The sequence below is a fragment of the Typha latifolia genome, chromosome 6 (genome assembly GCF_019914945.1).
Source record: "Typha latifolia isolate L0001 chromosome 6, TyphaL0001v2, whole genome shotgun sequence".
In the NCBI taxonomy this organism is placed as follows: Eukaryota; Viridiplantae; Streptophyta; class Magnoliopsida; order Poales; family Typhaceae; genus Typha; species Typha latifolia.
In genome coordinates this window covers 3,400,450-3,415,420 of record NC_133091.1, presented here as the reverse complement: position 1 = coordinate 3,415,420, position 14,971 = coordinate 3,400,450, and the positions used below count along the sequence as shown (strand labels likewise).

General features: G+C 40.0%; 3 protein-coding genes across 5 annotated transcripts; 2 read left to right on the top strand and 1 right to left on the bottom strand.

Moving 5' to 3' along the window:
- Positions 1-566: 566 nt before the first annotated feature.
- LOC140790213 (agamous-like MADS-box protein AGL30) lies at positions 567-6,902 on the top strand. 3 transcript variants are annotated; one of them, XM_073140185.1, is made up of 11 exons: positions 567-1,333; positions 2,509-2,568; positions 2,672-2,690; positions 2,791-2,855; positions 2,942-2,954; positions 3,056-3,117; positions 3,901-3,997; positions 4,962-5,006; positions 5,110-5,237; positions 5,667-6,024; positions 6,594-6,902. In XM_073140185.1, the coding sequence occupies exons 1-11, from the start codon at positions 1,149-1,151 to the stop codon at positions 6,603-6,605; spliced, it is 1,044 nt and encodes a 347-aa protein (XP_072996286.1). In that variant the 5' UTR covers positions 567-1,148; the 3' UTR covers positions 6,606-6,902. The 3 variants fall into 3 exon arrangements, with proteins under 3 accessions (XP_072996286.1, XP_072996287.1, XP_072996285.1); XM_073140186.1 differs by having other exon boundaries at positions 2,939-2,954; positions 5,116-5,237; XM_073140184.1 differs by having other exon boundaries at positions 2,939-2,954.
- Positions 6,903-7,677: 775 nt separating this feature from the next.
- Positions 7,678-11,914, top strand: LOC140791525 (cellulose synthase-like protein D4). The gene is made up of 3 exons (XM_073142140.1): positions 7,678-8,833; positions 8,986-9,790; positions 9,883-11,914. The coding sequence occupies exons 1-3, from the start codon at positions 7,932-7,934 to the stop codon at positions 11,659-11,661; spliced, it is 3,486 nt and encodes a 1,161-aa protein (XP_072998241.1). The 5' UTR covers positions 7,678-7,931; the 3' UTR covers positions 11,662-11,914.
- Positions 11,915-13,234: 1,320 nt separating this feature from the next.
- Positions 13,235-14,384, bottom strand: LOC140790935 (GATA transcription factor 15). The gene is made up of 3 exons (XM_073141252.1): positions 14,080-14,384; positions 13,873-13,989; positions 13,235-13,768 (listed from the first exon to the last, which is right to left on the bottom strand). The coding sequence occupies exons 1-3, from the start codon at positions 14,098-14,100 to the stop codon at positions 13,508-13,510; spliced, it is 399 nt and encodes a 132-aa protein (XP_072997353.1). The 5' UTR covers positions 14,101-14,384; the 3' UTR covers positions 13,235-13,507.
- Between the last annotated feature and the right edge of the window lie 587 nt (positions 14,385-14,971).

Genomic DNA, 14,971 nt, shown 5'->3' with positions numbered 1-14,971 from the left:
GACAATTTATCTTTAAACATCTTAATTAAAATTACATTAATCTCATGAATCAAATAGCCCTAGAACTAAAAAAAGTGAAAGAAAATACCTTTGAAAGTAATAAAAGGGAAGAAAAAAAACTTAAATTCTTGGTATTTTCACAATTTTACAACTCACATCCTAAATTTTCAGTATTTATATTTTGAACTTTATTCCCAAAGAACACCCTCTGTTAACCGTGCTAGCAGCAAGGTAGCAATGGAAGAACAATTTATTATATATATATATATATATATATTTATTTATTTATTTAAAAAAAACTACCATCCTTATCTCTCTTAAAAGCTGCTCACTTTTGAAAAAACAGAGAGGATATGTTAGAAAAAATATTAACTTTGATTTTGATATTCTATTTTGTAACATATTTGATATATATATATATATATTTTTTTTTTTTGAGAATAAAATTTAAAATATGAGCTCGAAATGTAAATACTAAAAATCCGACAGAAGTATACAGGGTGTTAAATATAATTTTCCTTAACAATATAATAATCCAGCCCATTAAACTACCCCAGGAGATTTATAAGGGATAGCAGCTCGTGTTGGACGGACCCGCGCTGACCCCTCCCTCCCGCCCTTCTCTCTCTCTCTCTCTCTCTCTCTCTCTCTCTCTCTCCCCCTCTCTCTCTCTTTCTCTCTCCTCGCGGCGTGCGTCCGATCCCGTGAAAGGATTTCGTCAACTGGGTCCTCTCATCTTTTCTCTTTAACCCTCTTTCTTCTCCTCTTTTCATTTCGATTCCTCATCGCCCATGTTGATCAAACCCCATGGCGTTCCACAATCGATCTCTTGTCACATGGGTTTCTCGATTTCTTTCTCATTTCGTTTAGATTTCTCCGCTTGAAATCATTTGCACGTATCGGATTTGGTGACCATCGATTCGTAAGTTTCCGAATTTCTTGAAGAGAGGTGGGATTATGGGAAATCCGAATTGTTCATAAGGCAATCTGCTGCATTGTAGCTGGAACAAATTATTTGCACGTATTGTTTAGAATCTGAATGATTTCTCAAAGAAAGGTAGGACTTTTATCGGACACCGAATTCGTTTGGAGAGAAAAGAGGAGCCGCAGAGGGATTTCGGGTGCATCATAGCTGGGAAGATCCAAGAATGGGGAGGGTCAAATTGAAGATAAAGAAATTAGAGAATAGCAGTGGCCGGCAAGTTACCTACTCGAAGAGAAGAGCTGGTATATTGAAGAAGGCGAAGGAGTTGTCCATATTGTGTGACATAGACCTTGTTCTTCTCATGTTCTCGCCGACAGGGAAACCTACATTATGTGTTGGAGATCGTAGGTAATCATTATTAATCCGTTATGTTAGACACTCCTCTATTCTTAGGAGGGATCTTAATAGATGTATCTATTCCTTTATGATAAATAATTAAATATAAAGTAGTATCATTTTGAGCGAGTTTTGGAGAAAGGACAAAATTAACAGCATTTTGAATCAGGGGTGCCTCTATTTTTGGTGCGTCTATGGGCAATCTTGTATATCGTATAAATCTAACCTATGATAAGAACTAGAATGCTGTCAAAATATTATTCTGTATACTCCTCTCTGACAAAGGTTCCACATTTTGTCTTGCTCATATATGGTTTGTTTACCTTTTCACTTTTATCATTGAGTCATGGTTTTAGAAGAGCGGAGATAAAATTGTTCTGTTACCCCTAAAGGATTCCTTCCGGAGGCTTCAGAAGCTCGTATTGCGCTGTATCGAAATATACCAAACCTCATCTTCTAACTAAAATTCTATATAGAATGACGTCCATGCATTTCCTTTGCTTATTTCCTGTTATTATGCGGCTAATTTCTCTTTAGTGTACAAGCTCTCTTTTTCTATTGGCTTCACTTTCCCTTGCTTCAATAAGTACCATACTACAGTCTTTTTATCCTCTGGCATGATGATGGCTATGCACCATGAGCACTTCTGCATGCATAAAATACTTGTTTGCCCTTCTAGGTATGCCCTGGGCCATAAACCATCACCATATCTATCTAGCATTATCCTAACTGTCTCGATTGCTTTTTTGATACCTTACCTTTTATCATTCTATTCAGAGATAATTCAATTTGTATGCCTTTTTTTTTTTTTCAAATGGTGAGTAAATGAAATGATTTGAAGCGCTGATTTAGACAGTTAGAATTGAAGACTTGAGTGTTCTGGAGCAAGCTGAAATTATCCTCTTAGAAGATGCATTATCCTTTCTCTCTTTCTCACAAACTTTTCTGGAGTTGGAAGATTAATTTTTATTCGTTCATATGATTTGCAAGTTAGGTATTTTTAAATTTACAGCTCCAATTAACCAATTTCTCCTTTGGTTATGTTCCTGTTTGTGAAGGTCTCTGGTAATTTACATGTTCCTTCCTCTAATATCAGTCTCTGCTCAGATTATATTTCAGTGCAAGATTTCATTGTATGTACTACATGTTCTCATTCAATTATGCAATCTAATTAGCTTTATTGGCAGCAATATTGAGGAAGTTATAGCAAAGTATGCTCAATTAACTCCACAAGAAAGAGCTAAAAGGTACACCTGGAGCTTCTTTTGGCCTGCATACTACTTTCCTCCTTTAATTTCAAATAAATTCTGACAACTTTCTTGATGTATGTTTCCTGCTGAATCTGCATAGGAAACTGGAGAGCCTTGAAGTAAGTTCACTAACCGTATGTTACTTTAATAGCATCTCATACTTGTTATTGTTAATACATATGATGTACAAATCACTGAGCATATATCATTTGACAATAGGCGCTAAAGAAAACATTCAAGAAGCTGGACCATGAAGTCAATATTCAAGAGTTCTTGGGTTGTAGGTAATTATAATCTTTGGGCTATTTAGATGGTAGAAATTAAGGTTCAAAAATCTGATATCTTTTTTCTTTTTTACTTCTCGCAGCAGCCAAACAATTGAGGTACCATTGCAACGATCAGATTAACAAATGCAACATTCTCTTATGTACACACTGTGTTTTCTCACTTCATGTGTGTGATCCTTATTAACTCTCTTGTACAGGAGTTGACAAATCACTTGCGGTCACTGCAAGCTCAATTTTCAGATGTACAGAAGAGACTAAGGTAACAGTTCCAACTTTCAACTATAATTTGCACCTTTTATTTATGTTATCCTTTTATTCAATTTTCACTTGCTTGATGTTGATAACATGCATGAGTACTTATTTTTCTTCTCTAATGGATTAGTTTTCATTTATTTTATTAAATGTTAGAGCAGATTCATATTGTTACCTATGTTATAGTTTCAAATTATGAAGAAACTTCCAAGCAAGGCTGCAATCTTCAGAAATCTTTAAATGATCAAATGACCTTTTGTCTTCATGCTACTTTTTATTCTAAATGAGGAACATAGGCCAAGATGTTTTGTTCTTCCAGAGTATTTTCACCACAGAATTACATTATCAATAGCTATGCTTGTATAATTTTCTCTAATTATAAGTATATTACCATAATAGGCATATATTTATATCCTTGTTTTAAACAACATGTTAAATTTGACTCCATCTCACTTGGCTCTGTTTCAAAGCAAATTTAAGCTGAGATACTTTATGATCCCACATAATTTCTGTGAAACTACCACAAGGAGGGAAAAAACTTAACGAATCCGAGATGTTACTGAGTTACGAACATATTCTTTCCCAGAAAGATAAACTTATAAAACTTTTGCCCTCTGGAAATGCCAGACTGCACATGCAAACTTATTCTTTTTGAGGCAGTTTGAGAATATATTGAAGTTGAATATGAAGGACGATATAATAGAAATTTGACAAACTACTATTTATTAGTGGCCTAGTTAACTAACTGTTGATGATCTTTCTAACACAATAATTGATATGTTTCCCTCAGTTATTGGAGTGATCCTGATAGCGTTGATGACATTGACCATATTAGAGCTATGGAACAATCACTCATGGAATCTCTGAGACACATTCGTGTGCATAAGGTACATCTCCATTGGCGTTCTTGGTGCTTCCCTCTCTTTATTGGATATGCTATATTCCTTCATATCAGTTGATGATATGATCAACACTTTGTATTGTCAGTCAATATTTGTCACAATCGGAGTGCATGGTACCTGCTCATTGTTTACTGAAGTATCAAGATACATTGAAAAGTTTGTTATGTAGATCTAATAGTAACTTCCTGGAACTGAAGATATATCAGTTATCGCTAGTTGTAAACATCAGGAGTAGAACCTAAAGAAATGCAATAATGCCAATCTCTTCTGATTCCATACTTTCCTCTCTTGTCAATCAGGCAGCCAGTATAAGTACTATTGGTAACATAGCACAAATGTGTTCCTTGACATTAATACGTTTGCTTGTGGTAATTTTGGACTATTGAGTATTGGGAGAAACAACGTGCATCATCTGAGAATTCTTAGTTGTCTCTTTTAGTGGGATTATCCAGGATCTACACTGAAGTATTGATGGCGATTAGAAAATATTGTAGAATATAAAATGATATGATGAGAAAGAGTGCAATAAAAGATAAAGATATAGAATGGTTTACCTAATCCAATGGCCAAAGAGAGCACTTATACTTCTAAACAATTTTCCTTAGGTCCAGAGCTATGGCTGGAAATTTTTGGTTGGTGTACAGGCTTGAGGATATGTGCATGTTAGAATATAAAAGGTAAAAAAACACTCTTTGATAGCTTAAGCTTTTATCATAGTTAATTAGTTAACAGTTGAATCTCATATTTTCAATACGGTTTGTTGCTATATCTTATTGTATTGAATAAGTTGTTGTGAAATACTAAAAAGCAATTAGTTCAGTAAGAAACTGATTATTATAGTATGACTGCCAAGAGAAGGCCTGATGATATTTGATGATTTGTATACTCCATCTGAGCTTATAACGCATGCTCTGCATGTCATTGATGCTAAATTATGTTTTCTTGACAGGAAAACTTTGGAAAGCAACTAATTTCTTTACAATGTACTAATCAGGTAAATCACTTCTGTTTTTGTTTGGATGTGTCATTCCAATATTTGCTTACTGAAATTGGAAAACAGTCAACCAATGAGCTGATAATACTATGCTGAATTCTAGTTCCAGAATGACATCCACTTACCCATGGGCTTAAGTAGCGAGCATGATCCCTCATCCATGTCGTGGCTTCATAGTGGTGAATGTCAACAAATTATCCTTCCAGAAGACCCTAATATGCTACCTCAAAGGTGAGCAGTCAATTCTAGTTAAGCATGTGAATTCAGTTACTTTCTGGTTAATTGTATGTGTAGACTTGGCCAATCTCCTATATGTTTAACTTTTGGTTCTGACACATTAGTTGGTCGCTTCCTCAAAATTTGACTGAGCTCCCAAGTGAATTACTTCAAGAATATGCTCCAATATTCTAATTGCAATATCTCAACATTGTGATGATTTCTTTGGAAATGCAATACTCCGCATACTCAATCTAACATCTACCAAGTTTGAAGCATCATATTCCTGTTGCTGTATAATTTCCTAACAAAATGATTTACATCAAATTACCAGTAATGTTTCAAGAAATTCAAACTTTATCTTCCTGTTTCCTTTTGTTAGAGTGACAACTTATCTTCCTGTAAATTTTCTGAAATGATAGATGTGTTTGCTTTGTCTTGCAGAGATATTGGATGTTCCACAGACATTTCCCTTCAAAGATATCCTTCTTATTTCAGCACATGTAAACAAACAGACACTAATGAACAGGTACAGGACAATTCCTTGAACGAGTTTAACCACAATGGATGCTTGAGGCTACAACTAGGAGGCCAATTTCCATACCAGTCCTATGATCAGAACCCGCTAAATGAGAGGACATTCCAGCCTGACTCAGAAAATAGTATACAGAAAAGTTCTACTGATTACCTTGTTAATCACTTTGATCCACCTAGGCCTGGATACGATGCAAGCTTTCAGAATTGGGCCTCAACTTCGGGGACATGTGGCGTTGCCATATATGATGATCAATCATATTCTCAAGTAAGTTCATGTGGTATCATTTTCTCTATCTAATGTAGAGTTGGAGCTTTAAGCATGCTAGGAACTTGTGTTTATCATTTTACTCTCTTTGTGCCACTGCAATAAAGATGAGTACCTGCATTAAAAGCTATCAATTTCTTTTGTTGTCTAGACTAGTTCCATGTCTTAAAGAATTTTCAGGGGCTGCCCTAGGATGTCCATGATTCTTTCTGCCAATTGACCTTGTAGGTTCTTATGGTTTGCGCTATCTTGGTTGATACTGCCTTGACTAAGAATTCGACAAGAATTTCTGCCAGGTTGCCGATGACCTGTAAATCTTTGTTAATTCATATCCTAGAGGCTTCTAAACTTCAGATTCATGCTTGATTGCACCTCTTTCTCAAAATGCATTTATACAAACATGTTGAAGAGCTAATTTTTTTAGCAGAGTGGAGAAGGTTCTGAATTCCCATCTGAATTTACTTTTGGTATTTCTATGATATATCTATATGGCTAAATATGAACCTACTTAAACATTCTTGTGAGCTCTAATATTGGCTGTACTAAAGTCAATTTATTGTTTCTTGCAGCAACCAAACTAGACTTCCACAGACCACACTCTTTATCAAAAGCATCTGGTGGCGAGAGGTGATCAATTGCCTTTGCCTTCGTCTTTCTTCTACCAAGTACCTACACCCTGACCTGAATCCATAATGGATCTCAACATGGTTTTCCTTCAATACAATTTGAATATTGTATGCAATATAGAGAATGATGTATATGACGAAATTATACTTAAATGATTTTAGCTTCTCATCTGTATAGGAACTTTGTTGTAAAGTATATTGTCTAATGTAATGGTCCTCTTATGTGCCAGTATGAAATCATCGTTTGTATCATTCCTCTTGTATATTATGTCAATAATGGTATATTCACTTGAATGCCCTCGAGCTACTTTATAGAAGGATTATAATACCTACTTGATTGTAATATATGAGCCTTGAATAGTGCAAGTTCTAATGATTAGAAACCTTATCAAGATTCTTTATTATCCTATGACCCTATTTATTATCTTATGCGAGTGTTTTAGTTTGAAGATGTAGAAATTAAACTTTTGGTTTGATTATGGTGCTTAAGATCATCTACTCCCCTTCAACAGCATTTAATTAATTTTTTTTTTTTTGAATGGTCCTTCAACAGCATTTAATACTATTAAGATACTGAAGGAGTCATAGGTGTTAGTGTTATTTAGAGATGCAATATGTTGTGTAGAAATCCAAGTTATCCACTAATCAGTTTGTGTAGCAGTGAAAGTAACCGAAGGAAAACATAGAGGTTGCAGGAAATTTCTGCATCAGGGGTTGCACAAGACCCTGTGCCCATTTAAAACGGCTAGTTTCCCACTGCCATCAATCAGCCGACCGTTGAAATCAAACTGTAACTGGCCAAAATTCAATCCGAGTGGACCACACGGATCAGTCGACCGTTGTATTTCAAATATTTTCTGCTCCTTTTCTTCTCCTTTATCCCCTGGGCCCTGGCCCCGAGCGACGCTAAAAGTCAAAACCCGACCGTTGGAGAGAAAAAAATTCGAATCTCTTTTCCTCTTTTCTCCAACGTTACAAAAACTTCTGATCAAATCATCCTCAATCCTCATCCTCCTCTTCCATCTCCGAGCATTTCTGGTAACTGGGTTTTGCTCCCACTGTTCAAAAATCCCTTCTCCTTCTTCCAGATCAACTCATCCTTCTCACTTTGCGCCAATTCATCCTTCTCAGAGATTTTCCGGCATCTTAGTTTCGTTCCATCCGTTTCAAAATCCCCTTCCCTTCCATTTCCGGATCAATTCGTCCAGTCTGCTTCATATCATAGAGAAAAAGGAAGAAAGGTTCCATTTTTCTTGCTACTTTTAATCTTGGTGGAAAAAAATGGCTCGGAGAGTCTCATCTCCTGCTTCTCCGGTAACGATAACGGTGTCTTCTGGAGGAAAAGATGGGAGTGAAGGGGTCTTGAGGAGGAGCATCGGCCTGACGAGCCCGGTCCCGCGCCATTCCCTTCCCAACAACCTGAATTCCCCGGTCACTGCAAGGCCAGGGAGCCGGGCTTCGAGCATCGGAGGCCGGTACCTCTCCGCCTCCAAGGACGAGACAGATGCGAGCTCCGAGTTCGTCCACTACACCGTCCACATACCCCCGACCCCCGATCACCCGGCCGCCGCTCCCGAACCGGAATCCCGGCCCAATAGGAGCTACATCTCTGGCACCATCTTCACCGGTGGGCTCAACTGCGTCACCCGTGGTCACGTAATGGAGTGCTCGGCCGACAGCTCGCAGGCAGTGGCCAAGTCCACCGGACTGGTGTGTAAGATGAAGGGCTGCGACGGGGTTGCGTTCTTGAACGGATCGAAATTGCCGTGTGAATGCGGGTTTATGATTTGTAAGGAGTGCTACATGGAATGCATTGGGGGTGGTAGTCAGTGTCCGGGCTGCAAGGAGCCTTATAGCACTACGAGCGACGAGGAGGATTCGGGATCGGAGACGGAGGACCAGGCGCTTCCGTTGACTTCGATGGCGAAATTTATGGCAGGGCGGAGGCTTTCGATGGTGCAATCGATGAAGGTCCCTAACAAGCCATCTGATTTTGATCATAATAGATGGCTCTTTGAGACCAAGGGGACTTACGGGTACGGGAATGCAGTGTGGCCCAAAGACGGGCGTGGGGATGGAGGAGGGTTTAAGGGGTTCGAAGAGCCGCCCGACTTTGGAGGAAAATGTCGCCGGCCGTTGACGAGGAAGGTCGGTGTTTCTCAAGCAATCATCAGCCCATACAGGTATTTTTCTTAGTTTTTCTCCATTGCTTCTGATTGAAATCTATGTAGTATTCTATCTCATCTTTATGCAGTTTATCGTTTGAAAGTATTGTTTTAAATATACTCAGAGGGAGGGTACGTATAAACTGTTGCTCTTCTTTTTTTCACTTCAGATTGCTGATCATTATTCGCCTAGTAGCCCTTGGCTTCTTCCTTATGTGGAGAATTCGGCATCCCAACCATGAAGCAATGTGGCTATGGGGAATGTCCATCACCTGCGAGATCTGGTTTGCATTTTCGTGGCTTCTCGACCAGCTTCCAAAGCTTTGTCCTGTCAACAGAGCCACCGATCTTTCGGTCCTCAAAGAGCGCTTTGAATTGCCAAGTAGTCGGAACCCGAAAGGGCGGTCTGACCTTCCCGGCATCGATGTGTTCGTCTCCACTGCAGATCCAGACAAAGAACCACCGCTTGTCACCGCAAACACCATCCTCTCCATCCTTGCCGTGGACTACCCCGTGGAGAAGCTCGCGTGCTATCTATCCGACGACGGAGGCTCCCTTCTCACGTTCGAAGCTCTCGCCGAGACCGCAAGCTTTGCGAGGGTCTGGGTTCCCTTCTGCAGAAAGCATGACGTAGAGCCGAGAAACCCGGAGGCCTACTTCGGTCAGAAGCGCGACTTTCTGAAGAACAAAGTGAGGCTAGACTTTGTCAGAGAGAGGAGGAAGGTCAAAAGAGAGTATGATGAGTTCAAGGTGAGGATAAACTCGTTGCCCGAATCAATCAGGAGGCGATCCGATGCGTATAATGCCCACGAAGAGCTGCGAGCTAAGAAGCAGGAGGAGATGGGAGGCAATATTAATTCTGAGCCTGTAAAGGTTGTCAGAGCTACTTGGATGTCCGATGGATCACACTGGCCTGGGGCATGGCTCTCAGCTGACGAAGATCACTCCAGAGGCGATCATGCTGGTATAATTCAGGTATATAATTTGTCTGTCTCACTAGTTCTAGTCGATCAGCTATGATCTTTATCAGTGTATCTATCTTATTCTGCTGTACTGTTGGTTGACAGGCAATGCTTGCTCCTCCAAACTCAGAACCAGTCATCGGCACTGAAGCGAATGACAGCAATCTTATAGACACCACTGGCGTGGACATCAGACTGCCGATGCTAGTCTACGTCTCACGTGAGAAAAGGCCCGGGTACGATCACAACAAGAAGGCCGGTGCAATGAACGCCCTCGTGAGGACGAGTGCGATCATGTCCAATGGCCCTTTCATCCTGAATCTAGACTGTGATCATTATGTCTACAACTCCTTGGCTCTGAGAGAAGGGATGTGCTTCATGCTTGATAGAGGTGGTGACAGGATTTGTTATGTGCAATTCCCTCAGAGGTTTGAGGGGATTGACCCCAGTGACAGATACGCAAACCACAACCTGGTGTTCTTTGACGTCTCCATGAGGGCCATGGATGGCTTGCAAGGTCCAATGTATGTTGGAACTGGCTGCATTTTCCGACGAACTGCGCTTTATGGCTTTACGCCGCCGCGTGCCACTGAACACCATGGTTGGTTTGGAAGGAAGAAGATTAAGCTGCTCTTAAGGAAGCCTACGATGGGGAAGAAGAGCGATCGGGCTAACGAGATTGTAATGCCACCATTCGAGGATGAGATGATTGAGGAAGGCGATACCGAGTCATTGTCATTGCTGCCAAAGAGATTCGGGAGCTCAGCTACTCTTGTTGCATCCATACCAGTTGCAGAATACCAAGGGAGACTACTTCAAGACCTGCCTGGCGTTCACCAGGGCCGGCCTGCCGGTTCTCTTGCAGTTCCTAGAGAGCCACTGGATGCTGCAACTGTTGCTGAAGCCATCAGTGTCATATCTTGCTTCTATGAGGATAAGACCGAATGGGGCCGCAGAGTAGGCTGGATCTATGGCTCTGTCACTGAGGATGTCGTGACTGGCTATCGGATGCACAACCGGGGGTGGAGGTCAGTCTACTGTGTTACCAAGCGAGACGCATTCAGAGGGACGGCGCCGATCAACCTGACCGACAGGCTGCACCAGGTTCTTCGGTGGGCTACTGGGTCAGTTGAGATCTTCTTCTCCCGTAACAACGCTCTCTTTGCGTCCCGAAGGATGAAATTCTTGCAGAGGATAGCATACTTCAACGTCGGGATGTATCCGTTTACGTCGATCTTTTTGTTGGTCTACTGCATTCTACCTGCTGTTTCTCTATTCAGCGGGCAGTTCATAGTTCAGTCTCTCAGCATAACATTTCTCATATTCCTACTGGCTATCACTATAACTCTCTGCTTGCTTGCTTTGCTGGAGATCAAGTGGTCTGGCATAACATTACATGAATGGTGGAGGAATGAGCAATTCTGGGTCATTGGAGGAACAAGTGCTCATCCAGCTGCGGTTCTTCAAGGACTTTTGAAGGTTATTGCAGGTGTAGACATTTCCTTCACATTGACATCAAAACCTGCCACCGATGACAACGATGATGCATTTGCGGAGCTCTACATGGTCAAGTGGAGCTTTCTTATGGTTCCACCGATCACGATCATGATGATCAACGCAATAGCTATTGCGGTAGCTCTCGCAAGGACGATGTACAGCGAGTTCCCCCAGTGGAGCAAGCTTCTTGGAGGGGTCTTCTTTAGCTTCTGGGTCCTGTGCCATCTCTATCCATTTGCTAAAGGATTGATGGGGAGAAGAGGGAAGGTGCCGACGATCGTGTTTGTGTGGTCGGGGTTGCTCTCGATCATCATCTCGCTTCTCTGGGTGTACATCAGCCCTCCTGCAGGTGCGAGGAAGGACTACATGAGTTTCCAGTTTCCTTGAGCAGGAAACGACTACTACATATGAAGGCCTGCTTCATGTCATGCTCTTACTTATCCCAACATATATTGTTGTTGTTAAGATTCAAATGTTTAGGTTTACATATTTTGTCAACGGGTTTTCAATTTCGTTTCGTATATACTTGATCAGAATCTGAAGCTGCAGATTGTGATGTTCGATTACATATTCTATATGAGTTTGGAATTGCCAAGTTCCTTATCAGTCAATATGAATAGAAATCATATGGTTTGAGTCATTTCGTACTGATCTTTAATCAGTACTCAATAGTGAAGAGCTTATGATGTAAGTAATGTTGTTACCAGCAGTGATGTTCAATAACTATCGCCTGATTTTTAACAATATGACTACACGAAAATGAAAATCATCTGTGTATAAAGGTTTTGATTCATTTTATGTTTGTGCGAATTGTTAGTCACCATGCAGATATGTCTTCGTTTCGTATAAAAGCTTGTAGATTGTTGTGATTATATATGCTATCAGCACATATTGCAATTGCCACAAGTTGATTCTGTTCTACAGAGTGAAAACTGATAACTTGAATCAAGCTTTATAGACTTTGGTTTTATATTTTGAGTTCAAAGCAATCTTTACACACTTTGATTCATATCTTTTTCACATGTGCAATTAATTGTTTCTGTCAGTCAGCCAGATGCAAGTCAATTGCTACAGTTCTGAATCAAAAAGAAAATTAGTTCATTAATTCTGTCCATCTTTTTCCTAATCAAATTTTAATCACTGCCAAATTCAAGTTAATTACTTTGCTGCTGAAATTGTTAGTGTCTTTTGAAGCTGTTCGGATCTAGTTTCACAGAGATTCATGCTAAAAAGCCAATAAAAATCTGGCAAATCTCATCTGAAGAAAAGCATAGTAAAATTTTTACTTCCCCCACCCCCCACCCTTTTCAAACCACCAGAAAAGCACAAACTTCAACCTGATATATATAATTAATGATTCATACAAATCTTTCTCTCCATTAACTGAAATTTTGCATCAATTAGGTGGGAAGAAGAAAGTAACCTAATTAGTATGATGTTTAGCATTAAACATCAGTGGATTTGGAACTGGCATAATCTTTTCAGCATTAGCATCAGATCAAACAAATGAAAACAAATGGTTAATTATTCCTATTAAGAATTCTAAAAAAAAAAACCTACTAAGAATTCTTGACTACTTCTGGAGCTTCAGTGTCAGCATCATTCAGTGCTCATCTTAAAGAAGTGAAATGCAACACACAAAAACGTTTACATAGTATTAATATAAAACAATACAATCTTCTTATTGAATTCTAGGATTTTTCTTTTTAAAATTTCCGTAGGGTATTTAAAACAATAGAATCTTAAGCTCTCATCACTTGTGAAGCTATTCACTCTTACAACCTCACTATTGCACTGTGAGGATGTCATCAGGAAGAACAGTTATATTTTGGAAGTTGCCTAGTTGGTCAATTTTTTTTTATTTCCCATCACTCATTAATCATTAATCATTATTTATTCATTCATTCTTCGTTTCTTTTATAAAACCTTTTCCACTACCACAATAACAAAAAATCGCAGGTGCAAAAAGGAAATTTCCCTCGTTAATTTTGATAACCAACATTGTGTACAGTAGATCAGGGGTGTTTATTACATCACTACTACCCCATAAATAAAGAAAAAAAAGGGTGAAAAAAAGAAAAGAAGAAGAAACACATATTTAAAGGTTAAAAAAACAAAAAAATTTAACAAAGCACTCCATCTCCATCAGATCCCACCCAAAACAGAAGTAATACCAAAAAAAGTTGCTCCTTTTTTCTTCTCCATCAAGAGCACTAGAGTTATTATTTTTATATTATCCATGGAGCAATCCAGAGGACAAAGCCATCAATAGCACAGCAGCTTGCTCCTCCTCTCCCATCCTGCTCCTCCTCCGCTTCTGGATCACAGATCTCTGGTTTAACCACAGCTCCTTCCCCAATCCCAGCATCCGAAGCTTGAGAGGAACGCCCAACTCTTCCCTTTTCTCCTTCTTCCGATCTTCTTCTCCTTCCTCCATGCCGAACACTTCTCTCCTCTTCTTCCTGTACCGGATTCCGCAAGCGTTGCATAGCGACTGTGATCATGGGGTGGGAGGGGAAAGAGCGAGTCAGATCGGGAGATCCCGAAAGGAACAGAACCCAACTCACCGAATCTCGGCTAGATCGATCCGGGACGTACCTTGGGACCAGATGGGCCGCCTCGCCATAGGGGAGTCTTCGTGGTTTGGCAAATGGCGCAGCACTTGGGCTCCTCCGAACACTCCTCGCTGCTCGGTAGATCGATAGATCCCGAAGTCTGAAATCAAATCGGAGATGAGTTTGAGAAGCAAAACAAGAACGGACGACATCGAAGATTAATGGGGGGGAGGAGATCGACCCAACTCACCTTTTCGGCTATTAGATCCATTCCTGGCTCCAAAATCCCACCTTTTTGGCGATCGAGCAAGCTGATCCAACTACTATCCTCCTCTGTTCTTCTTGATTTACCGGAGACCTATCTCACCACTCCTATTACTTATAAGAGATCACTGGAAACCTAGAGCTGCAGATGAACTTGACAAGGGTTTTGTGAAGAAAAGATCGAAACCTCTCTCTCTCTCTCTCTCTCTCTCTCTCTCTCTCTCTAGGGAAAGGGAGAGGATCTGGAATCAGAATAAAAACGAAAGAGACTTATTTGGGGGTAAGTTGCATATTTACTATTTATTTGTTTTTATATATATAGAGAGAGAGAGAGAGAGAATGGAGGGAAAGAGAAAAATATGGAGGGAAACAGGACGAAATATTAGGGGGGGAAAGAGAGTAGAGAGAGGGAGAGGAGGAGAGCAATTAAATTATATTAACTTTGCTTCTCTTTAATAATATTTTAAAAATTAAAAAGAGAATAGAGGAGAGGGTTTTAATTTTTTTTAATATTTTTTAACCTTGATAGAAATAATCAATAGAAGGCTTAAATATGCATTAAATATATTTACCAACTTCAGGGGGTGTAAGTTACCGCAGCTAACGATATGGGACAAAATGTACTTAGGCGCTATTATGTATGGAAATCGAACATCAAACAGCGTGTGGTGGGAGATAACGGTAAAAGATTTCTGATAACTCGGGGGAGATGTAGTAAATTGACAGGTGCTTGGAAACTGTTTGCTGTTTGAGATTAGCAGCTGATTGGGGAGAAAAGGGCGGCGTGGCACCGCCACCGATGACCTGGGCCTGAGGCCCGAGGGAGAGCATAAAACCCTAATCCTAATCTTTTTCTAAATGACCATAATACCCTTCGT